Raw genomic sequence first — 27,031 nt, forward strand, 5'->3', positions numbered from 1 at the left:
TCTGGAGGTCCTGCAGCCCCCACCTCTTTCACCAGCCAGAGCTACTCATCTGGGAAAAAAATGCTTGTTACGCATTTCCTTAGTATTGTTGAATGGTTTCAACATCAGAAATAGATCCAACTTTATCAGTAAAAATGAAAATAAAAAACTGCTTTCCCACTATACTCTAAGGATCATTTATCTCTTATCTTTCTGACATAGTACAGAAGCCACCTATATTTCTCTCCCCCTCCATTGCAATGTGATCTCCTTGAGAACAAAGGCCGTCTTGCTTATTTATTTGTCTTTTTTTACTTATCTATTAACACCAGTGATTTTCACAGTGTTTACCAAATGCTTTTTCATTTACTCATTCATCTATCCATTCATTCACTCATTCATTCACTAAAGCATCTTTTCCTAGCGATATATCCCCCATAGTATACTTGTTAATTTGATTGTTTGAACCCAAGTAAAGGACTTTACCTGTATCACTATAAATTTCTTATCAATTTGTATCAAGGCCTTTATTTGTGCATTTTTCCCATCCAAGCTTCTCATTTTAAAATCCTTTGAAAAAATATCTTAGATGATTATAAGGATGATATAAATCCAAGGTAGCTTAAAGCTAATCAAACTCAAATCCAACTAAAAATTGGATTCCTGTTCACTACAAAATAAAAAAAAATCAGACTTTTCTATCCCGTTTCCATTTTGAAGCTTTATTAGTTTTCCATTTGCAGTAAAGATATTTTTCATTGCAGCTCTACTCCAGAGATCCCCTCAAATAGAGAAATATGTGAACAATCTATCTTATCAATAATAATTACATGGTATACCAAGAAGATTTTTTTTCAGACAAACTACAGTTTAACCAAGTTAATATGTCTTCACCCTTCTATATGCTCATTCTGTTCTCAGGATTTCAGCATTAAGTACCAGTCTACCTTTGTAAGTATTAGACAGGCCTGGGACAAGAACTGGACCTAACATAGCACCAGGAAAAAGATGTAGAAGACTCCTTGGTGCATTATCAAGGCCTTCTTAAAATTTTACTGACCACACATCCCAAGTCAGGTCATCAGTACAGTTTCCTGTAACTTTGTGAGCCTGCTCAGATGCCTACAGTATTAAGATGCATTTTAAAAAGGAAAAAACAAAGGATACCAGTTTTATAGCTATTTCCCTATTTTCTCCCCTTTCCCCAAATTTAACCCTACAGACAGTAGCATATTTTTGGTTCTTCATTAAGTAGCTATCCAATTTTCTGAGGGAGATATTGGTTAAATTTATTTTTTAAAATATCAAAACATTTTCCAGAGTTTTATAATCTATTAATGTTCCCCTAAAGATCTCCTATGATGCAAAAAGAAGAGTAGGAAATGTCAGCATCAGTTTGGGGTGCATAATTGTAATTCTCATATGAAGACTATTTATTTGCAAGGGAGACTTGAAATGGTTTGTTGTAATGCAATAATATTAAAATTCATAGAACCATAGACTTTTAGAACTGTGTGGAACTAAGAAATCATTTAGGCCAACTCTATTTATCTCTGCAAGCATGAATAAAGTAAGTCAGAAAATTTGCCTTTCTACCCCCATCCTCATGCCTTAAGGCTGGCAAAACTTGTTCCTTATGATGGCCCTGTGAGATAAGTGGTACACATATATTAAATTTTTAGTGCACATTTATTAATATATATATATATGTATATGTATACATACACATACATACTTCCAATGTGTATGGCAGTCTGTTAGATGGAGGGAGGATATAGAGATAAAACTGAAAACAGTCTCTGTACTCTATCTAGACTCTCTAGTTCACCTGCCCCATGGCATTCCCTAGACTCCTTCAGAGCAAAGGTGAGGTGTCAAGTCCTAGGAAATACCTTTTCTGAATTTTCCAGTTGTGAGTGCCCCATCCACTGAAATTATTTTGAATTTACTCTGTAACACATGCATATACATACACATACATATATACATATATGTGTGTATATATAATATGATTGTTTGTGTACATGTTACCTTCCTTTAGTAGATTATAAGTTCTTTACACGGAAGAATGCTTTTATTTATATATTCATATCCAAGTGCTTGACAGATAGGAAAACTCAAATAAATATTTGTTGAATTGAATTAAATCAAAAAGATCTTACCTTCATTGGATTATTATCCCCATTTTACAACTGAGGAAACTGAGGCTTGGAGCTCTCTAGTTGTCTTATAGGTGGTATGTGTTGAAATGTGGGTTTGAACCCAGGTCTCCTGAATTTATGGAGAAATAAGTTATCAGTTATGCCATTAAGCTTTGACTTTATTTTTATAGAAAGAGGTACTTTTTAATGTGATTAGGACATCAACATGAAATGAATTGAAAACTATGAAATACATCAAATGTGTGTCTGTTGTTCCATTTTTTTTGTAAGATTTTAGCAGCAAACCTTGTCTAAGCCTTGGCCAAAATGATTTTATCGAGCTTTAAAAATTTTAACACCATTGAAGAGTGTAGTAATAGTTATGAAAGCAATTAATAACATCAGTGACAGAATCAAGAGAGTGGCTAATTTATCATTATAGTTTTTAATGAGGCTTATAATTTAGTAATAAATATACAATATATTCAAGAGTATTGTGTTATAAAAAAGGATGATTTATCTGATTTTAATTCAGGAACTTGTATGGAGATCAGAAAAAGAAATTGCTCATATGAAAAGATAGGTGTGTTCAGTGCCAGAGACATGCTGGTGTTTGAATCTTTCCGACTCTGACTTAAATCAGTGAAGCAGCATGCTATTGTCAGAAACTAGTGTCTTCGTGTACAAATATTTTTATTTTCTTTCAGTGAATTTTAGTTGGGAATTGAAATCTGATCCCTCATCTAACAGTTATCCTCTCAGAAAACTGGAAATCATCCCTTCCCAAAAAGCCTTTCTCCTTAATAAGACTTGAATATTCTGAATAATCAGAATTTTTTATGTCTGTAAAAGAAGGAGAGGGAGAGGAGAAGGGAGTAATAGAGGAAGGCAGGGGAAGTGGAGAAAAAAGGAAGATGAAGGGGGAAAGTGTTTCCCCTCCCCAGGTATCAGAGGACAATGTTTGTACTTCTGTTCTTAGTATATCTTCTAAATAAATATCTATCCTGGTGTAAAAAACAATTGATATCATGGTGCCTTGCACACAACAGTCATTTAATAAATGATTGTTCCCTAGTTGACTTAATGTTACTTGGTTAAATGGACCTGAGACACTGACTGACAGCTAACACTGGTGCACAAAGTGGGGAGGGGTATCATACTCAAATGGAGGCTCAAGTTGATGGCATTAGAGATTCCACCTGACCCCTCAGGGGTACCCCTAGATTTCTGAGTGAAAAAGATTAAGCTTGCCAAGTTCTGGGAACCATGGGATTCAGATAATGACCTTCATAGCTTAAGCAGGTTATATATGGAGAGGAAAAAAGAATGGAAGGAAGGAAGGAGGGAAAGGAGGAAGGAAGGAAAGAAGGAAGGAGGGAAAGAAGGAAGGAAGGAAGGAAGGAAGGAAGGAAGGAAGGAAGGAAGGAAGGAAGGAAGGAAGGAAGGAAGTCAACAATGACTTTGAAGTAAAAACAGGAATAATTTTTATTTAAATTTTAAAGTGATTTAAAAGTACAAAACACTTTTTATATTTTAGTTCATCTGTAACTTGCATTAACACTAAGTTCAGCTATACAGTTGTAATTATCAGCATTTTACTCAAGTATTCAAAATGGTTCTGTCTTCTCATCAATTTGGAAATTTCCTCTAATATGCAGATGACAACTGATTCATATTTGTACATCCTGGGTGATTCTCATCTGTGTTCTCCCCAAAGTTCTCTATGAGGGTGTCCCCTAAGACTCTGGAATCTTCTTCATATTCTCCTAGCACTTTGAGAGTACCTGGGGGACATTCCAGCTCCCTGTGATGAGCAGACCATCTTCTCTTTTTATCATGCAGTTCTTTGATGATATCCTTTGCTCCTGTTCTTCAGATTTCCTCATCACTTATGTGTTACAGCCTGCCTTTACCCAGCATGCATCTTTACTGTGACCTCTGTGATCTTCATATTTAGCTCTTTGGAGGCAGAGGTGTGCCAAGTCTACATCGTCTCTAACAAGTATCGCCTTTATGTCTGTTTGACCCAATCTGGCTATTTTTACCATTCTTATTCTCTGTGGTATGATTTATAGTTCCTTGATGAGGACTTTAGCAATGTGATGTTAGGGTCCAAGTCAGAATACTTCCACTATCCTTAATGAAGAAAAAATTTTTGATGACTGTTTTGGTAAATCTTTTCCTTTGTTCTTTATTTTGCAATCTTTTTTCTATTGTCTTTCTCAAATGTCCTTGGGATGACTATATTTAGTGGGATATTCTGTCAATCTTTCTTGACACTAATTTTATATTGGACTTTATAAGATAATACTGCTCAAACAGATGAGATGTATCTCCATTTTGTGATGGAATTATACTTCAGAAAATTTAAGTATCTTACCCAGCGTCACACTAAACATAAGTTTGAGGCAGGATTTGAACTTATCTTCCTGATTTTTATCTCCAGTGTTATAACCTCAAGAAGCAACATTTGGCAGTTTTTTAAATAATATTTTATTTTTTCCCTAGTTCTATGTAAAGACAATTTTTAACATTCTTTTCTTTTGAGTTCCAAAATTTCTCTCTCCCTTTCTTTTCTCCCCTCCCCCCCTGAAACAGTAAGCAATTTGAGGTATGTTATACATATTACCATATCAGCCATGTTGTGAAGAAGACACAGATCCAAAGGAAAAAAAAACTTTCAAAAAATAGAGAAAGTGAAACATAGTATGCTTCAATTTATATTTTGACTCCCTCAGTTCTTTCTCTGGAGGAGGATAGCATTTTTTCTCATGAGTTCTTTGGAATTGCCTTGGGTCAGTGTATTGCTGATAATAGCAATGAGGCTTTCACAGTTGATCATTGTACAGTATTATTGTTACTGTGTACAAAGTTCTCCTGGTTCTGCTCATTTCAGTTTTTGCATCAGTTCGTGTAAGCCTTTCCAGGTTTTTCTGAAATCATTCTGCTCATCATTTCTTATAGCACAGGAATATTCCATTAAAATCATATGCCTTTACTTGTTCAGCCTTTCCCCATTTGATGGATATCTCCTCAGTTTCCAATTCTTTGCCATTACAAAAAACTCATATACTTTTTGTAATGGCAAAGAATTGGAAATACACACATACACACACACACATACACACACACATATATATACATATATATATATATGTATATATATATATATATATATATATGAAATATTGGTACAGCTGGATCTCCCCCTCCCCTTTTTATTTCTACTACAGATCTAGCAGTTTATTGTTGGGTTAAAGGGTATGCATAGTTATATAGGCCTTTGGGTATAGTTCCAAATTGTTCTCCAAAATGATTGAATCAGTGCACAACTCAACCAACATGCAATAATGTCACAATTTTTCCCCATGACCTCTAAAATTAATTACTTTCCTTTTCTATCATATTAAAGAATCCTATAGATATGAAGTGTACTGCTCAGATTTGTTTTAATTTGTATTTCTCTAATTAACAATGGTTTCAAACATTTTTATGTGAATATAAGCTTTGACTTCTTTCTCTGAAAACTGCTTCTTCATATCAATTAACCATTTATCAACTGAGGAATGACTTGTATTCTTATAAAGTTTCCTCAGTTCTCTATGTATTTGAGAAAAACATCCTTTATCAGAGATACACTATGAAAAATACTTCCCAACTTTCTATTTTTCTTCTAATTTTGGTTGCATTGGTTTTGTCTGTGCAAAACCTTTCTAATTTAAGATGATCAAAATTGTTCATTTTACATCTAGTAATACTCTCTATCTCTTCTTTGGTCATAATTTGGTTTTCCTTCTCCATTGATGTAACAGTAAATTATTCTTTGTTCTCCTAACTTGCTTATGATACTACCCTTTATGTTGAAATCATGTGCCCATTTTAACTTTATCTTGATATATGATAATAAGATGTTTTTCTATACCTGGTTTCTGCTATACTGTTTTTAGCTGTCCTAGAAACTTTTTTTGGGTGGGTTGTTTTTTTGTTAAATAGTAGGTTCTTGTCCAAAAGTCTGGGGATTTGGGGTTTGTCAAACCCTAGATTACTTTAGGCATTTACTACTAAATCTTGGGTACCTGTTCTATTCCACTGTTTTACCATTCTATTTCTTAGTGAGTGCCAGATAGTTTTGATGATTACTGCTTTATAATACAGTTTGAGATCTGGTAAGGCTAAGATATCTTTCTTCACATTTGTTTTCATTTATTCCCTTGATATGCTTGACCGTTTGTTCCTCCAGATAAATTTTGTTACGATTTTTTTCTAATTCTATAAAATAATTTTTGGTAGTTTGATTGGTATGGCATTGAATAAGTAAATTAATTTAGGTAGAATTGTCATCTTTATTTATTGACACAGTCTACTCATGACAATTAATATATTGTTTCAGTTGTTCAGTAGATCTGACCTTATTTGTGTGAAAAGTATTTTGTATTTGTGATCATATTTAGTTCCTGGGTTTGTCTTAACAGGAAGACTCCCAAGTATTTTATGTTGTCTACAATTACTTTAAAGGGAATTTCTCTTCTATATCTTCTGCTGGACTTTGTTGGTAATGGAAATACAGATGATTTATGTGAGTTTTTCACATATTCTGCAACTTTCTAAAGTTAATTATTTTCAGCTGATTCTCAGCTGTTTTCTCAGCTGATTCTCTAGGATTCTCTGTGTATACCATCAAATCATCTGCAAACAGTGATACTTTTGTTTTTTCATTGTGTATTCTAATTCCTTTTTTCAATCTCTTTTTCTTCTCTTATTGCTATAGCTAACACTTCTAACACAATTTTGGATAGCAGTGGTGATGATAGACATCCTTGTTTCACCCAGATCTTATTGTGAAGGGTTTTAGCTTTTCCCCATTACAGATAATGCTTGCTTGTGCTTTTTGATAAATACTACTTATCATTTTAAAGAAAGCTCCATTTATTTCTGTGCTCTCTAGTATTTTTTTTTTTAATTAGGAATAAAAAACAAAGGGATTTTTTTTACATTGAAGAGGGCTTTAATTTTGAATAATTGAACTAGGTAGATGAAAAGAAAGAATTATTTCTAGGTTATAAAATGCAAATCACACAAGAAGGTCTTCTGAAGACTAGAAAGGGGAAAAGGAAAGGAACATGTATTTTTTTCTCTTTTGGCAATCTGTGTAAACATTTCATTTTCATTTATATTCACTTAGACTGCTTGTGTCATTTCAAATACAGGGCTTCCTGGTAAGTAGTCAAGTAGGTCTTTGCTAGATCTAGTAACAAAGTGGATGTTCCTACCGTTGAAAGACACAGAGTTTAAAAATTTTAACCAGATGTGATTTCACAGGTATAGGGAAATCCTAATGAAGAAAGTTCCTTCTACCAATGAGGATATAGATTTGTTGCACAAATCTTAGTCTTAGAGAGTTCCTGAGGGCACTAACAGAAAAAAAATGATTTACTCAGGTCACATATCCAGTATGTCATAAATGAGAATTGAATCCTTGTCTTCCTTACTTCAAATAACACTATTTTGTATTCTGAATACTACTGTAGTTGAACATAGCAAGTCTGATGAGTGTTTTTTTAATTAAATATTGTTCATTTATGTTGATTGTCCATTACCAATTTTTTAAAAAAATCATAGTTCCAAGAACCTACTTTACTCATTTTTCCCATCAGCTTTCTTCCAAATGTATTTTTAACTCATCTATGTTGGTAGAATGCTCAACTCAGAGAGATATCCTGAAGATAATTTTGCATCAATCTTTTTAGTTTACCACATGCATGAATGCATTAGAACTGAAGTGAACCAATTGTACAAAGTTTGCCTGATTTAAAAATAAAGTATTTCCCAATTGTTCTATTTGTAATATGTCACTGGTAATGAATTAAAATTATTAGAATTTACATGATACCAGAAGAATTTCTTGTTTACCGTGGAATTGTTTGGGGATTTGGGAAAAGAAAGTTGAATGGTCACATTATTTTAATTATAATAATTGCTGTTGTTATTATGGTGAACAGGAAGAAAGTAACATAAAATTCAAGTTATTATAAAGTTTCTGACAGTTATAGAATAGCAAATGTATGGAATGGACAGTTTCCTTTCCTTTTCTTTTTTTGGTGGAGTGGTGTGTGGCTGTAAATACCATGACTTAGAACGGTCTATTTGAACATCAGAAAAGCAACCAATCCAACCAAATATGACTGTGTTCCGACTTTTCCTTGTATTAAATAGGCTGAATAAATGCTAAACAAATAATGGCTTTTTAACTTGTTGGTTAGGATAAGTGTTTAATACATTTCAATGCAAGATCTATTAAAGTGTAGGGTTTTTTGGGGGGAGGGGGAGGAAAACAAAAACCCGTTACCCTTGGAACACAGATCACCTCATACATTCAGACAAAAGTTGCATTTCTTGTATGGGATATTCTTTCTTAATTTATTTTGGGAATTTAGGCAGAAAATAACAAAAAACAACAAAAAATTTTGTGAGCTTTTGGAAAAATCAGATCTTTATATATAATAGAAATGGGGACATTAGGTAGTGCATCAACTTGGTAAATGATGACTGATCAGGTCTACTTACTGTGAAATAAGATTTGGCTGGTTTACTTAATTTTCAAGAGCTTGGGTAAATAGCTACTGAATTAAATTACTTCATGTTGGTTTTCTCTAGGGTGAGAAAAGCCTGCTTTGCTATGTGTAACTGAACTCCTCTGTATTGATTAGTGCTCCAGGCCCAACCTTCCATAGTTATGCTCACTTTTAGCCCACTTACTTCTGGTCTTGAGTGCAGTTGTGAAACTATATTGGTATTGATGTGACTGCTTGCATTCCTTATTGTTGCTCTTGTTGCCAAATACAGTCCACACCCCCTTGATAATCCTCAGCCTGTGTGGTCTATAGATGAAGTGGTTAAAAGTTCCATGACTGGTAGTAAATTAGGGTCTTGAGTAAGTGACAACACTTCATTGAGAACATGATTGTTTCCTTGTCTTGTTGGTTAGTAACTAAGCCTAATTTAATCAAGTGTGCACATGTCAATTAACAACAACAAATTAAAGCATTCTGTCAGTGTATTCCTTGTGGTTTTGAGGTTTTGCTGCTCTACGGCTGAGACTGAGTGGTAAGAGCATTATTTGTGATGTAGCCAGGATAGGAAAAATCTAATTCAGGAAGAATGACTAAGAGAATCCAGCATTTGGACAGCAACTGTTTTTGCAGTTTGAAACAATGATTGTCTTAAACCAGTTTGGACAAACAAGCAATTGATGTTTCCTCTCACTTGATGGTTGCATTAAAAATGAACCACGACTGAATTAACTCTAATAAAAGAGGGTAGCAACCTAAATATTTAATTCTAATTCAATTCTAATCTAATTCTAAGTAATTTAATTCTGGGTACACAACCCCCAAATACTCTCTGCTCACATCCATCTCTTAGAAGTTTTTGCTCAGCACCTATGACACTTTCTACTAGAAACATTTCCTGATTACCTTAGTTTTATTTTTCTAAATAGCTATATTTATATCTCTCTTTATAAATAAGTGAATCATCATTTGGGGGCTGCAAGGAACCCTATAAGTTATAACCCTCTTTATTTAACAGATATATATACATGTATGTGTATATATCTTTACATCTACACATCTATATCTATCTATCGGTCTATCTGTCTGTCTGTCTATCTATACCCTCTATTTAACAGATACACACAGGCACACATATATCTGTATGAATATACATATGTGTATACACACACACACATATATATATGATATATGTTCCTCTTTATGTAACAAATAATGACTTTGGAACCAAAAGGAAGAATAAAGAAGGGAAATATGTATTGTGTACATATGTACATGTGCATACGCAGATATACATATGTATAATAGATGTGTACACACATATGCATACATATACATTATGTTTTTGTTGTTGTTGAGTTGTTTCAGTCATGTCTGACTCTTTGTGACTTCGTTTGGGGTTTTCTTGGCAAAGATACTGTAGAGTTTTACCATTGCCTTCTCCATCTCATTTTACAGATGAGGAAACTGAGGCAAATAAGATTAAGTAACTTGTCCAGGATCATACAACTACTAAGTGTCTGAGAACAGATTTGAATGCATGAAAATGAGTCTTCCTTTTTCCCAGTCCAGGACTCTATCCACTGTGCCACCTAGCTGTCCCACAAATACACTCTCATCTGTAAAATTGAGGTTACAAAACCTGCAAGGTTTGTAAATCTTCCTAGGGTTGTTGAGAAGTTCACATGAAATAATACATGTAAAGTGTCTTGCCAGTGTGAAAATTCTCTCATATGTAAAAATAAGACACTTGATCCAGATGACTTCTGAGATCCCTTCCCATTCTACATCTGTAATCTTACATCTTATCAATGCCCATTAGCATTTTTATTAGTAATTATCATCATCACCATCATTTCTTTTCCCAGTTTGGCCCCTCTCCCTTTGTTCATATCCTTTCCATTTCCTCCATCCCTATGAGTTCTTGGCAGTCCAGTAGAGCAGGAGGAAGAGGATTTGGAATCTCAGGACTTGGGTTCAAACATCAAGTCTGACACTTTTTACTCATGTGATTTAGTTGACTCACAACCTCTCTTGGACTCAATTCCATCCTCAGTAAAATGAACCTAGCTGACTACATGCTTTAAGGGGTGCAGTTCAACACTCTGTGAGCCTCTTTCCCATATCCATGTTAATTGGTTTGCTACCCTATAAGTCAAGACTTTTTTTTAATGTTCACATTAAATATCCTCTGTTTTAGTTTTAATCTAGTTCTCTTATTTCAACCATCTTCATATGTAGGAAATTATTTTAGTTGTTTTTCAGTCATGTCCAACTTTGTGAACTATTTGTGGTTTTCATGGCAAAGATACTGGAAAAGTTTGTCATTTCCTTCTCTTGCTCATTTTACAGATGGTGAAACTGAGGTAAACAGTATTAAGTGACTTGCCCAAGATCACACAGGTGGTGTCTGAAGGCATATTTGAACTCAGTAAGCTGAGTCTTCCTGACTTCAAGCCCTGTGCTTTACTCATTGAGCCACATTACTGCTCTAGGAAATGATACAGAAAAGGCAATATAAACTAATGTAAAGAGCACTGCATTTGGAGTCAGAGGGCTTGGGTTCTATTACCTGTGCAACCTGGAAGTCACTTCCCCTCAGTGGGTCTTAGTATCCCCATTTGTAAAGTGAGTTCAGAGTTAATTATGGCCAAGGTCCCTTCTGTTTCTCAATTCCACCGTTCCAAATAGATGACCCCTAAGCTTTTTGTTGCCAGTTTGTACAGAACCATTTTCTTTAACCTCTGCACATGACATAACTTCCACTCTGTTCCTGAGAGGTCACAACCCTCCCTAACCCAAGGTATGCGCTCTCTCTCTCTCTCTCTCTCTCTCTCTCTCTCTCTCTCTCTCTCTCTCTCTCTCTCTCTCTCTCTCTCTCTCTCTCCTTCTGTCTCTGTCTGTCTGTCTGTCTGTCTCTGTCTTTCTCTATCTCCATCTCTCTGACTCTTTGTCTCTCTGTGTCTGTCTCTGTCTATCTCTCTCTGTCAGTCTCTGTCTGTCTCTCTCTTCCTCTCTCTGTCTGTCTGTCTGTCTGTCTCTCTCTCCTGACACCTTAGTAATTCCCTAAAATATTCTGTGACCTCATTTTTCTGCAAACCTTTTCTTTTGCAAAATTCAAAGGGCAGGCCAATGTTTTCTTCCCTCTTCTATGCACTTGGTTCTTGGTTGAGATTGTCATTGATAAACACATTAGACGTGTTTGACTGTTGCTTGTGGGCGTGCTTCCTAGACAAAGAGATGTCTGGGAAGCTCTCTAGTACCTTTATTTTAAAAGCTGGTTTGAGAGAGATTTTACTAGGCACTTTTTAAAGTTATTTTCAATTGCTTTTCTCCCCATGGATTTTTTTCCTTACCCTGAAATTTTTTTCTTTTTAACAGATGCAAAAGAAATTGTTTTAAAGGCTCAGATATTAGCTGGAGGGAGAGGAAAAGGCACTTTCAATAGTGGATTGAAAGGAGGAGTTCATTTAACCAAAGAGTAAGTTTGGGAATTTTATATTTTTGTCCATTATTCAGAAATGCCATTTGTCTATGGAATGGGTAAAAAGGAGGAGGGCATTGAGGGCCAAGAGGTGGGCAAGGGGAACCCGAGCACCAGGAGCACCAGGTTTGAGGAGGACATACATAATATACCTCTTCTTACCTTGTTGTAGCACTTATCACATTGGCGCTACGCTTGGTTTCCTAAATGCCATGTGCTTTGGGATCCCCTGTGACCTTGGGCAATTTACTTCCTCCTATTTGGGTCTCAATTTCCCCTGTTTTGCCATTTCCTGATGATCTTCAAAGTCTTTAGGCTCTAAATCTATGAATCTATGAGATCACCCTCCCAACCAAGGAAGACTATAACTACATTACACATGTTCTCTCCTCACAGATAGGATGGGTATGAAGGAGTAGAGGTTGTTGACTAGAGAGAGAAGGCTTGGCCTTCTATGCAGATGTCTGCCCTATGCCATTACATTTCCCCAGATGTCCCCTTCATCACATAAAAAGCTTTCTCCCTATTAAAGCACCTTCAATGACTCTCCATTGATGAAATCATGCCCTAACTTCTTCTTCTGACATAGGGAGTCTGGGGCCTAGTAGTCTGACCCTGCTGACCTATTCAGCTTTAAATCATCTTACATCTCAGTGTCATCTTTGCTCTCTTCCAGCCACCCCAGTCTTCTCATTGTCCTCTGCATGTCTCTTGTTATCTCTTCCTCTTGTCTCTTCTACTTCCCTGCTTTAAACGATGCCCTTCCTATCTTTGCTTGGTGATCCTTCTTTGCCTAATTCAGAACAAGGCCATCCATCCTTCCCCATGGCATTCCTTTGCAATGGTTTTTATTCCCGATTGTCATATACGTTAGTTTTGTTGCCCCCCCACCCACTCCCACATTTTAAACTTTTTGAGGGTAAAGGATACTTATTATATTTGTATTCCTGCCCATACAGCATGGGATCAGTCAACTCTCAGTGATTACATGATTGAGGAGGGGAGAAATGTAACTCTGTACTGTGGACATGAGAAAACCTCAGCTCTGTGATTAATATTTTTTTCTTCTCTTAGTCCTAAAGTTGTGGGACAGCTGGCTCAACAGATGATTGGTTATAATCTGGCAACCAAGCAAACACCAAAGGAGGGTGTGAAAGTCAACAAGGTAGTGTGCCTTTTTGTGGACATTATTTTCTATGAAAATATGGTTGTGGTTGTTGTAGAGGACCAAAATGACTGACATCACCATGATAAAGTGAAGTTTCAATGTGTGTGATTGTGGCTGATCTGACCAATACAAGCTTGGAATGCTCTACCACAGGTTGGGCACAGATAGTTTGTGTGAACCTTTGGGGTGGTTACTCCAAATCTGTGCATCTTACATTTACTTTGTGCTGTCTCAATTCTGCTTTGCTCATAGAGCATAGCACCCTTTCTGATGTGGGTACACCATGCTGAGTGGTCCTGTGCCAGTGTCTCTCATGTCTCACAATCAGATCTAAAGTTCTTGAGAAAGACCTTGAGAGTGTCCTTGTATCGCTTCTTCTGACCACCAAGTGGTGGTCAGAAAGTTCTCCATAGTCTTTTTGGCAAGTGTGTATTTTGTATTCAAACAACATAGCCAGCCCATCAGAATTGCGCTCTCTGAAACATAGTTTGAATGCTTGGCAGTTCAGCTCAAGCAAGGACTTCATTGTCTAGTACCTTATCCTGCCAGGTGATCCTCAAATCTTCCTAAGCCAGTTCAAATGGAAGCAATTCAGATTCCTGCCATGGTGTTGGTAGACAAAAGCAACAAGGGATCAGAGAATTGTAGAGTTAAAAGGTGCCTTCACTGAAGTCTCATTCAATTTGGCCTAGAAAAGCAATCCCTTTAAAAACACACCTGATCCAAGCAGTCACCCAGTCTTTGCTTGAAGAACTCTACCTTTGGAGACAGCTATTCTTTGGGCTAGGTTTTAGAGTTCAGACCTTGCCCCCTTGCCCTTACATTGGGCCTAAATTTGCATCTTGACCGTTTCCTGGGCCTTCTGGTTCTTTCTTCTGGAACCAGAAAAAGTAGACCTGCTCTCTACTCTTTATGATAGACTTTCTGATCATTGAAAATAGCTGTCATGTCTTTAAAAGTTTCTCCTACCTAGGCCAAATATACCCAGTTTAAGTGATGCTCATATGACTCAAACTTTAGACTCATCACCAAAGGTACAGGAATGTAATGGTTAGAGTATTAAAGTGGGAGACAAAAGACCTGGGTTCAAGTCTTGCCTCAGTCACCTCTCTAGGCCTCAGTTTCCTCATCTGTAAAAAGAGGGCTTAATAGCCTCTACACCTGCTTTCAGCTCAAAAGCTGAATCCATTTGTAATCCATCCCTCCCTTTTCTGACTTTTTCTTCCAACTAACCAATGCCCTTTCTAAATTATATCTGAAAAGGGAAGCTTTTTATTAAGACTAACAGAACAGTGGTTCCTTATGTAAAATATGGGAAGTTCACATTTGAAATCCTTCATGAGCAAAGCACTTTTAAAATTCAAATCATAAATAGCATAATAGCTTTAAAATGTTTTTTGTTCTCCCAGACTTGTGATTTTTTGGCTTTAGGAAGCTTCTGTAAGGGGAAACTCCCTCTGCCACTACAGATCAATTGCAATTTTCAAGTTGGAGTCTTAGAAAGAAACCTAGAATCCTGAGGTTAAGTCACTTGCCCAGGATCACACAAGTAGATGTCAGAGGACAGATGGGAACCCAGGATTGCAAGGCCAGCTGCCTGTCTTTATCTCCTGTACTGTGCTACAGTACCGTGCCCTTTACCACACCTCTTCAGTAATTATAAGAACAAGAAATTAGAACAATGATAATTGGTCTTTACGTTATGCTTTAACATTCGCAAAGCCCTTCACAATACCTTTTTTCATTAGAAGCTCAGAACATCTAGGGAAGCATTGCTACTAGCACTACCAAGATTTCCACCACATTACAGATGGGGAAAAGGAGGCTCAGGAAGGTTAAACACACAGATAGTGACAGAGGCAGAATCATGCTTATCTTTGGGACTCCTGCTCAGCACCCACAATGATGCTTCTCAGTCAAGGATGTGAGAACAGCAATTTTTCAGCAAACTGGAAGTGTCTATGATTGTGTATCAATAAATAAAGTCTCAGAGGAAAGGTCCTCAATTTCATTGTGTCGTGGACCCCTTTGGAAGTCTGGGCTGCTTATTTGCTTCTGTCCAGGATAATGTTCTTAAATGCATAAAATAATGTACTTGAGATTAAAAGGAAACCGATTAGCTAAAAAGGGGAAAAAGGAAGAAGCATTTAGCAAGTGCCTACTGTGTGTGAGGCACTTTTATAAATATTATCTCATGTAAGTCTCACAACAGCCCTGGGAGGCAGGTGCTATTATAATCCCCATTACAGTTGGAGAAACTGAGGCAGAGACTTGTCCAGGATCACACAGTTAAGAAATATTGGAGGCCAGATTTGAACTCAGGTTTTCCTGACTCCAGGCCCAGCAATCTATGTACCAACTGGCTGCCTCTTGAAATTTAGTATTCAATATATTAAAGAAAATATATTCCCCAGCTTTAGCCTTAAGAAATCTCACTTTAGAGCAGAACCAGGAGAACTTTGTACACAGCAACAACCATAGTGCGCGAGGACTTTTTCTGGTAGACTTAGAACTTCATTGCCATGCAAAGACTTAAAAAATTCCCTGTAGTCTTTTAAGGCAAAATGACTTTCACATCCAGAGAAAGAACTATGGAATTCAATCGCAGATTATAGCACGTCATTTTCATTTGTATTACATTTTGGTTTGTTATATGATTTCTCTCATTCATTTTAATTTTTCTATACAACATGGCTATGGTGAAAATGTATTTAACAGGAATGTATGTGTAGAACCTATATAAAATTGTATGCCGTCTTGGGGAGGGAGGGAGGAGAAAGAGAGGGAGAGGGAGGGAAAGAAAAAAATCTAAGTTGTATGGTAGTGATTGTGGAACACTGAAAATAAATAAATAAGCAAATAGATGAACACATAAATAAAAGAGATCTCACTTTAGAGATACAATCCCTAAATCTGGATTACAGCCAGTTTGAAGATGGATCCCTCTTCTTTCTCTGTGTTCTCCCAGAGTGAAGGTCTGGACTCATCTACAGTACTTGGAGACAGAAGCTTTGTTGCTTTCTATTTTCATTTTTCAGAGACGGTGCTGTAGAGGCTTCTTGACATGGCCTGAAAATCACCAACTGTTGACTAATGTACCATGAGAGTGCCTTGGCGTTGGCCCAGAGAGAGGGCATCTCGCTGGAAGGAAGTTTTAATAATGATGCCTCATTAGCCCCATCAGCCGAAGGATGCACAGACTGTGCCAAGGAGTGGATGGGACAAACAAAGAAAGCTACTTTCTGTCATTTCCTGCAGCTCTGCCTGTCAGGAATATTCAACTGATAATTTGGTGGTCCTGGCCTAACTTTTTACCACCCTATTAATCTAGTAGCCCTTTTCCCTTTTAAGAAACAGGGAGCACACATGGGATTTCCTGAAGAGGAATTTCCCTTAACCAGTACAGGTTGGCAACTTCTCTGCACCCTTTTCAAAAGATATTTCACAATTTATTTACTGAAAAGAATGGTCTTTGGGGGAGTATTTTTTTTAATTGTAACAATTCATGTTGACACACACACACACACACACACACAACACACACATCTCTCCTCCCGAGCTCAGACCTAACATTTACATCATACTCTTTATTAAAATAAATAAAAACAGATGTAGCACAGAGAATCCCTAGTGAGAAATGTTCCTTTACCAATTCATTGGCATAGAGGATTCCCAGTGGAGAACCTTCCTTTACCAATGCAACTGTTTGGAAATGTCGATGGTAACTGAGAGGGTAAGCTATTTGTCAAGGGTCACATGGTCCCAATGTTATCATAAGTGAGACTTGACCTGAGGTCTCTCAGTCTTTTGAGACCAGTTCTTTATACATTATTCCAGACTGACTCTAAGTTTAGTACTTTCCAGTTTACAAAGCAATTTCTGTAAAATAATTGTACAGGCTAATTAGTACAGATCTCATAACGCCTATTTGTTACATCGTTTTCCAGTTGGGTCCGGCTCTTCATGACCCATTTTGAGGTTGTCATGGCAAAAGATGCTAGAATGGTTTGCCATTTCCTTATCCAGCCCAATTTACAGATGAGAAGACTGAGGCAAGGTTAAATGACTTGCCCAGGGTCACATAGCTAGAAAGTGTCTGAAACTGGATTTGAACTCAGGAAGATGAGTTCTCCTGACTCCAGGGCCACTACTCTGCCCACTGTGTCATCTAGCTACCCTGATGTCCATTTTACAAATGATGAAACTGAGAGTCAGGGAGTTGAAAGTGGTTTGTCCAAAGTCGGATAGCTGTGAAATGCCTCCCTAAATTTTTGCTTCACTGTGCTATCTTGCTCCCTTTAAAAGCAGAACTCAGGGTATCATTAAATAACAAACCTAGTATCTGGCTACCATCTCTGTGTCACTTTGCTTTCATCTGGCCTGGAGACATGCTCCTGAAATGTCACGGATGCATCACCCTTTTATATATTAAATCAATTTCTATGTGCACCAGCATCATGTAACGTTTAAAAGATTCTACAGAATGCTTTTGTAATAATACTAATCACTCTCACTTGGTTTATTTTGGTTTTAGGCAGTTCCGCAAATTAAGTGCCACCAATATTTATTCAGTGTCTACTATTTTGCCAGGCATCACCTCAGAACTAGGTTACCAGCAATTGGTACTTATTTAATGATTCTGTTTTATGAATTTAGATTTGTGTCCATGTTTTTTCTTCAGAGGAAAATCACCCTATAATTAATATAGTCAGTTTGATGAATTAATGCTCTGTCTGTCTCTGTCTCTGTGTCTCTCTGTCTCTCTCTCTGTCTATCTCTGTCTCTGTCTCTCTCCATTAGGTTAGTAAATGATAAGAAATAAAGTGAATTGGGTTAAGTGCCTGCTATATGCCAGCTAGAATCTTATGCACTGGCTATATAAATATAAAAATGAAAGTGGCTCTGAAGACACCGGCCCAGAGCATGAAACCCTCCCCACCTTTAAAGCTTACTACCTTGTGACCTTGGGCAAGTCATTCACCTCTTGTGCCTTGTTCCTCATTTGTCAAATGAGAGGGTTGGGTTAGATGACCTCTGAGGTGTCTTCTATTGTCATATGAGATACTCCCTGCCCTCAAGGAGCTTTCTAAATAAAATTTCTTTAAAATCTTGCTCTGAATTTCTAATGATCCCTGAATTCATTGCTGTGAGCACCAGAAGTCTTTTCCTGAGCCCCTTGGGTTGTATAGCCTTCCTTCAGTTGCTTCCAATTTTTCCAGTATGTAGCTTATTTGGGGAGGGCCATTAATCATTGTCTCTCCCTTAGGCTATGAGCTTCTTGAGGACATGGATTGTCTTTTGCCTTTCATTTTATCCCCAGCACTTAGCATACTTCCTGGCACGTAGTAGGTGCTTAACAGTTATTTTGACTGACTAGGTCCTTATTTCTTTTACTGGTAGAGAAACCTATGCCTCTAGATGGACATAATGAATGATCAGGACTAAGAATTAGTGAACATTCTCAGATCAGAATAGCATTGTTGCTTTGGTGCAGGAAGGGACATTAGAAGTCATCTAGTTAAATACTCTCATTTTATAAAGGAGAAAATTGAGGCCCTAAGTCTTCCAGTGAGTTGCTCAAGGACATGGGACACACATAGTTAAGAATAATTGTAACTAACATTTATATAGCACCCACTATGTGCCAGGTTCTGTGCTAAGCACTTTATAAAAAGCATGTCCTTCGATCCTCCCAACAACTCTAGGTGGTGCCTATTATCATGCCCATTTTACAGATGAAGAAAAAGAGGCAAGCAAGTTAAATGACTTACTCAGGATCACACAGCTAATAAGTGTCTGAGGCCAGATTTGAATGTATTCCAGGTCTTGTCCCCTATCCACTGCAGCGCCTAGCTGCCCCTGGTAGTAATTGGCAGAAGGGGGCCAGTTTGAGCCCAAGATTTGTGATGTCATGTTTGATGTCTTTCTACTCTGCCATGTTGCATCCCAATGGGCACCTGAAAGTCCCTTCTGGCTCTAGATGTTCCTAAGCTTCCTTGCACTTGTTGAATTTGCCTTTTGGATAACAGAGGCATGTTGTCTGTCAGCAGGCCTGTTGCTGAGACTTTTCTACTTTGGGCAGACCTTGCAGATCTTCCACTCCATTGGCATGGACTTTAACATCCCAGGATCACTTCCATGCCAGCATTAGGCAATGGAGTAGCACTTTTGTGGAGGAGTATAGAATTCAGCTGGCAATGAACAACTAGGAGAAAGGAGGCATGTGATAGTGGGCCTGCCACTGCTATGGAATAGCTGTGGGATTCTGAACAAATCACTTTGGCTCTTTGGGCCTCAGGTCACTCTAGGACTCCAAGTTACAAGGTAGTTAGGGAAGGGTTCATCACACTGAAAAGGATCTCTTTCACTGATGTATAGGCCAGACTTGAAATCAGGAAGTCTTGGGTTCAGATTTTCCCTCTGAAACTTGTCGGCTGCTTGGTACCATGGAAAAATTACTGACTACAGAGTCAGAGGATCTGTGTTCAGAGCCTGCCTCTGATCCTTATTTCCTGTATAATGGAAAGGGATTCCACATGGGAATCTCCCATGTTGAAGATGTCAGATAGAGCAAAGCAACTCTGCTTTCTGGGGCCTCAGTTTTCTCACCTAGAAAATGAGAGAGATGGAATACAGAGCTGTGATCTTTGACCTGTGACCCTGGACAACTAACTTCCATGTGCTTCTGGTAGCTCTAGCAGAACGCTATATTCCTCTGGATTCACCATGTTTCTATATCCTATATTCACCATCTATTAAAGGAGTCATATCCCTGACTACTTTTTAAAGAGGCCTATCCACTGAATGGGCATTGCCTCACTTTAAGTGAGTACCTGGAAAGACCTTAGCCTAAAGGTCAAGGTCTCTCAATGCATGCTGGGCTGTCTCCAGTCATCCTGATGAATATCTGCTCACTGGATCTAGATGACTCAGGAGGAGAAAGTGAGGCTGGTGACCTGCACAGCCCTCCCTCACTGACAACAAAGTCAAGTGCAAGTCATGTCATCATTTCTTTGATGTCATGGTCCTCTTTGAAAAAGGACAAACACAACAAAAGGCCTTTGTTTACTTCTTTGTACAATGGAGGAATGGGGAGTGGAAATGGTAGATGACTTTTGAGCTTCCTTTTAGCTCTAAATCCTATGCTCCTCAGACATACATGGATTCAGATGTGTGGATAAGAGAGTTTCCACATGAGAATTCCCTCTTATGACAATATCACCAATACTTCTGAGATATATAGGATGAATGTCATATCCTAGAAAATTTATTTGTTAATTTGGGGAGACAACATGGGACGATGGATACAGCACTGAATTTAAAGTTAGAGTCTCTGATTATAAAGTCTCCCTCTGACTCTTACTCCCTTCATGATCCTGGGCAAATCACATGACCTTCCTTGATCAAGTCAACCAACATTTATTAAGCACTTACTTAATAAGTCTCAGTTCCTTTATCTGTAAAACAAAGGTGTACTTGATGGCCTATGCTGTTCATTTCAGATTAAAATCTATAATTGGGTGATCCAGTAATCATAGCTGAAAATTAGATAGCTCTTTATAGCTTGGAAAGCACTTCATAGATGTAATCTCATTTCAGCTTCACAACAACCTTGAGAAGTAGGTACTACAGTTATTATTTCTCTTTGATGACAATACTGCAACAAAGAATAGTAGAGTAATGAGGTGGGATTTAGAATGAAGTCATCCTGACTCAGAGGCTGGCCCTCTGCTCACTACATATGTTCATCAATTATTGAATCCATTTTGTATCACTTAAACTTGCTCGATTTTATGGTATTTTGCTATTAAAAATGTTATGCTGGTTAGTCTAACATGACAGCTGACCCAGGAAAAAGAGATAGTACTTGTCTTATTTATAGCTTAGAAGTGAAATAAAAGGTTTCTGTTAGTTTATAATTACTATAGTAAGTACTTTGGTAATTACTACGAGCCTTCTTTTTCTTGAATTTTAAAACAAGTTCCAGAAGAGTTCATCAACCAATCAATCAGTTGTTAAATGCTTGCTGTATATACCAGGTATTGTGGTATCAAATTCAAGTAGATGTGGAATCCCTGCCAGCCATAAATTGACTTAGAAAACCACAAACTCACATTACCTGTGTTGTATTGTATTTTAAGTTATTTTGTCAAACATTTCCCAATTACATTTTAATCTGGTTCCTCCCAGAATTTTGCTATTTAGTTCGACATCTCTGTGTTAGATGATGGAAATGCATATAAAATTAATGAAATAATCCCTGTTCTTAAGGAATTTATAGTCTAACAGAAGACACAAGAGAAATGTGTAACTACAAAGAGAATAAAAATAAAGAGACCAAATATCAATAAATATAAAGTTGTCAAATGTGGTACAGTTTGGGAGGGAGGGCGTTAGTAGTGGGGCATTGGTGGAAGGTAATTCTTGAATTGCATCTTCTGCAAAGGGGGCATCCTCTGGGTGTGGGGACTGAAGGAGTACATTCCAGACACTGACCAAAGCCAGCAGGATCAAGGCTGTTCTCTATAAAATAATCCTTCATTTGACAGGCTAACTGGGTTTCCTACTAGTCATATATGAAGTAGGAAAAGAAAAAAAAAAGATTCTACTAATGTATCTTTGGTGCTAAACTCTTGAATTAAAATAACAGCTGCTTGATGTGACTTTTTTCTTAAGTAACAGTTTCTCAAGGAAGGAAAAAAGAAATGATTAAAATGGGAAGGTTCCTTCAGGCAAACCAAATAGCTGTCACTTTAGCAAGTTAACAGGATCAATTAGGGAGGTGCAAATGGGCATTATGCACTGTAAGAATGGAGTTTCTCAGATTCCCAGGAGCTCATGCAGCAGTATTTTGAGTCACAGAATGAAACTGTTTTTGGTCTTGCAGTGCATTTGTCTAGGTCTGTTTTGTGAGTGGGAAAAAATGGGGTAGTAGAGATCCCATGGCAAGTCAATGTTCTTCTCTTGCTAATTTGGCAGGTGATGGTCGCTGAAGCCTTGGATATTTCCAGAGAAACCTACTTGGCTATTTTGATGGACAGATCCTGTAATGGTCCAGTGCTGGTTGGCAGTCCCCAGGGAGGAGTTGACATTGAAGAAGTGGCAGCCACTACTCCAGAACTAATTTTTAAGGTATATTTAAATTAAAGAAAATTTGTTTCTTTGACTCTATTGGAGAAAATACCAAAAAAAGACAGGTCTGCTTGTCACATCACCTCACTTACTCAGACATCTTCAGTGGCTCTCTCTTTCCTCTACATTAAAACACAGACTCCTTACCCAGTCATAGAAAAAAAAAAAAAACCATGTGAAATGACAATTTATTCTGCTGCCTCTTGCTTTTACATTTTCGTAATTTCCATTTAAGCACCTCCTCCAATTAACCTATTTTTTAATTCCCTGTCCTTTTCTCTACATAGAGACTGATTTGGATTGCATGGGTGTAGTTAATACACCAGGCAAGTAGCATGGCAGAGTGGATAGAGAGCTGGCCTTGAAAAGAGGAAAACCTGGGTCTCTCCTCTGCCCCATTTTGGCTGTGTGACCCTGGGCAGTCGATCAACCTTTCAGTGCCCCAAGTAATGTTCTAAGACTATTACTTGTGTAAAGATGCTGAGAGAGGAGGATTCCCCACTTGGTAATATCACCGGGAAAATCACACATTTTGTCCCCATCTCAATTTTTTAAAAAATAGTTATTATAAAACTTAAGTTGGCTATTTCTGTCTAGAATTGAAAATGAACTACTTGCTTCTTATTCTTATAGCTTCCAAGACTACAGAGCCAGATTTATGTTGTGTTGTAAGACTTTCAAAAGCCTTGTACACATTGTCTCATGTGATCCTCCCTAGTGAGTTGAAATGAGATAAGATGCCATCTCCATCAGGATATGCTATGGCAACGTCAGTTAAGGGTTTTTAACCCCAAACCCTGGTGTGTATGTGTGTGCGTGTGTGTGTGTGTGTGTGTGTGTGTGTGTGTGTGTGTATTTGCTCTCATCATCCAGGTCCATATAAAATTTAAGTGGAAACATTTATTTTTCTAATATAAAAATGATTCTTTTTAAAACATAAGGATAGGAGCTGGAGCTCTTATTTCCCCAATATAGAGAACTCCCAGGTGAGGAAGCTCTCACTACTCATAGAGGTTGGCATGTTATCTGAAGCCTGGAGTTTCCTAGAGCAATGACTTATCTAGGGTCACACAATCAGGATATGTCAGGAGCAAGACTTCAATTTATGTCTTTGTGATTTAGATCATATTTTTATATGACCATGTAGCTTTGATTTCTTTGTCTGAAAACTGCCAGTTCATATCCTTTGACCATTTATCAACTGGGGAAGACTTGTATTATAAATTTGACTCAACTCTCTATATAATTGAGAAATGAGGCCATTCTAACAGACACTTGATATAAACATTGCCTCCCTCCTCCCAGTTTTCTGCTTTCCTTCTAATCATGGTTGCATTCTTTTTGTTTGTGCAAAAACTTTTTAATTTTATATAATCAACATTATTGGTTTTATATTTTGTAGTACCCTCTATTTCTTGTTGGTCCTGAATTGTTCCCTTATCCATGGATGACAGATAAACTATTCTGTGCTCTCCTAATTTGCTTTTGGTATCACCCTGTATGTCTAAATCATGAACCCATTTTGACCTGATGTCTACCTTGTTTTCCAGTTTTCCATCACTTTTTCTCAAATAGTAAATTCTTGTCCACAAATCTTTGTTCTTTGGGGTTTATAAAACACTAAATTACTATGGTCATTCACTACTGAGTCTATTCCATTGATCTACAACTTCATTTCTTAGCCAGTACCAGATAGTTTTGATAATTTTATGATGCAGTTTAAGATCTGGTATAGCCAGGCCACATTCCTTCACATTTATTTTCACTGATTCTCTTTATATTCTTGACCTTTAGGTCTTCCAGATGAATTTTGTTATAATTTTTCTAGCTCTATGTAATAAATTTTTGGTAGTTTGATATGGGACTGAATGAATAGATTAATATAAGTGGAACTGTTATTTTTATTATATTGGTTTGACCTACCCATGAACAATTAATGTTTTTAGAAAAATGCAAATTAAAGCAACTCTAAGGTACCACTTCACACCAATCAACTGGTGAATATGACAGAAAAGGAAAATGATAAATGGGGGGGAAGATATAGGGAGACTCTAATGCACCATTGGTGGCATTGTGAACTGATCTACCCATTCTGGATAGCAATTGGGAAGTATGTCCAAAAAGCTATAAAAACTAGGTCCATATCCCAAAGAGATTTTTTTAAAAGGGAGAAGTATTTATTTGTATAAAAATATTTAATGCAGCTCTTTTTGTAGTGGTCAAGAATTGGAAATTGAAAGAATGTCTATTAATTGAGGAATGGCTAAACAAATTGTGGCATATGATTGTAATATAATATTATTGTACTATAAGAAATGACTAGCAGGATGATTTGAGAAAAACCTGAAAAGATTTACATGGACTGATACAGAGTGAAGTGAGCAGAACCATGAGAGCAATGTACACAATTACAATATTTTACAGTGAACAATTGTGGAAAACTTAGCTATTTTCAATACTACAGTGAACCAAAACAATCCCAAAGGACTCATGATCAAAAACACTCTCCACCTCCGGAAAAAGAAATGATGGTATCTAAATATATACTGAAGAGAACGTCTTCACTTTCCTTCCTTCATTCAGGTTTTTTTTTTGTTCCAGTATTCTTTACCATATGATTAATATGAATTTTTACATGTTTGCACATGTATTAACCTATATCAAATTGCTTACTTTTTCAGGGAGGGAGGAGAGGAGCGAGGGAAAGAGAATTTGGAACTCAAAACTTAAAAAAAAAAGAATGTAAATATTGTTTTTACATACAACTGGAGAAAAAAATAAAATAATATTTATAGAAAGAAAAAGAAATTAAGCAAATCCAAGCTTAAAGTAGGATCAAACCCAAGAGGAATCCTTGGCTTACAATCCGGTTGAGATTAACAGTTTTACTCTTGTTTATTTTCAAAAGATAAGCTTGCTTCGCAATTTAAATACAAAACCTGATTACATATACATTTGGAATGATTAATATCGCTAAATGAACTTCAATATCAGTATATCAATTTACTGCTTCCTCTTTCAGGGACACCCTTCCAAATCTCTTTTTTCCCCCAATTTCTCTAAATCTGTTTAAATATTACTTTTTTTTTCTATTGTTTATAGTTGCTGTGTTACTCCTCACATTTTTTTCTTAAATTGGTAAACATTCCTTCAATGGATCCTTATCTAAAATGATCTGAAGACCTCTCCCCTTTCTGGTCACCTGCATCTTGAAGCTTTAGAGCTTGTCAATAAAAATTGATAAAATGAGATATTTGTGCATAGTAGGTGCTTAATAAATGATCCTTTACCCCGCCTTTCTTTTCCTTCCTCATCTCTCCCTCCTTTGCTTCCTGCCTGCCTGTCTTCCTTTCTTCCTTCCTTCCATCTTTCCTTTCTCTTTTCCTCTCTTTCTCCCTACTTCCTTCCTTCCTTTCATATTCATCCTAAAATATATTTTCCAGAACAAAATACAATATTCTAGGTGTGAATGAGTAGGGCAAAGCAGGGCTTATCACATCTCCAAGTCTAGATTCCATGCCTTTAAAAAAATAACTTTAATAAGTCAGACATCAAATGAAGCCAATTATATTTGCTTTAAAATTACACTTTAGTGAACAAATTTCAGTATATTAAATGATACACATTTTTTATTCATTCCTTTGAAGTTTCCATCATGCTTCTTCCTTTATCCATTCCCATTCCCTTTCCCTCTTACAAGATAACATTGTGTCCCCTCCTCTTTTAGTTCTTTTATTAATCTTTTTTTGTGAAATCAGTTTTCAAGGTTTTTTGATATTCTTTACTATTGTTGATCTTAATTACATTATAATATTTTCTAATATTAAAGCACCACTATTTATTTAACCATTCTTCTCTTGTTACCTTTCTTTCATTTTTTTAAATAAAAAATAATGGTGCTATAAAAATCCTTCAATATATCTCTCCTTCCATTAAATTTCATCATATCTTCAACACATTGTTCTAAACATTGGCAATATTTTTGGGTTCCAGTTTTGTCATACAACATGTCACCTCTCAGTCTGATTTTGTACTCTCTACAGATTTGATAAATACTTTTGTCCTAGTCACTGATAAAATTGTTGAACTGAATAGGGCCAAGGAAGGACTGGGAGTAATCCTACTACTTACCAGTGGAAGAATTACCACTCTTCCCATAACAATGTTCATCCTGTTCTCAAGCTACGTCTCTTGTCATCTACCCCATGTTTCTCATTCTGTTCCCAAATTAGATATGAGGAACCTTGGCTCATCCTTTGCTGACCTCTGTATCTACTTACATGTAAGATTTGATATTTCACCTTGATTATATTTCTTCTTCATCTATTCAGAACACCCTTCTAACCTATTGCAATATTTTTTTCAGTCCTGACCACTGTGCCCATGCTAGTTGTTCCTTTTATTTTGTTTCATCTACAAATTTACCAGGCATCCCTCTCTTTTGAACAGTTATACCACAGAAAATGAAATGAAGTCAGATGTTTGGAAGAAGACTTTGTGATAATTGTCTCCCTTTTTAGATGTCCAACAACCATCCCTTTCAGGCTTCTGTTGGAGT

General features: G+C 36.8%; 1 protein-coding gene across 1 annotated transcript in view; it reads left to right on the plus strand.

Moving 5' to 3' along the window:
- Positions 1-27,031, plus strand: part of SUCLG2 (succinate-CoA ligase GDP-forming subunit beta) — a 319,621-nt gene that overhangs the window by 130,172 nt on the left and 162,418 nt on the right. The window contains exons 3-5 of the mRNA XM_072598723.1: positions 12,071-12,170; positions 13,248-13,338; positions 22,321-22,473. Coding sequence (XP_072454824.1) covers positions 12,071-12,170; positions 13,248-13,338; positions 22,321-22,473 — 344 coding nt within the window. The remainder of the gene's footprint in view (positions 1-12,070; positions 12,171-13,247; positions 13,339-22,320; positions 22,474-27,031) is intronic.

The sequence above is a fragment of the Notamacropus eugenii genome, chromosome 3 (assembly GCF_028372415.1).
Source record: "Notamacropus eugenii isolate mMacEug1 chromosome 3, mMacEug1.pri_v2, whole genome shotgun sequence".
NCBI lineage: Eukaryota > Metazoa > Chordata > Mammalia > Diprotodontia > Macropodidae > Notamacropus > Notamacropus eugenii.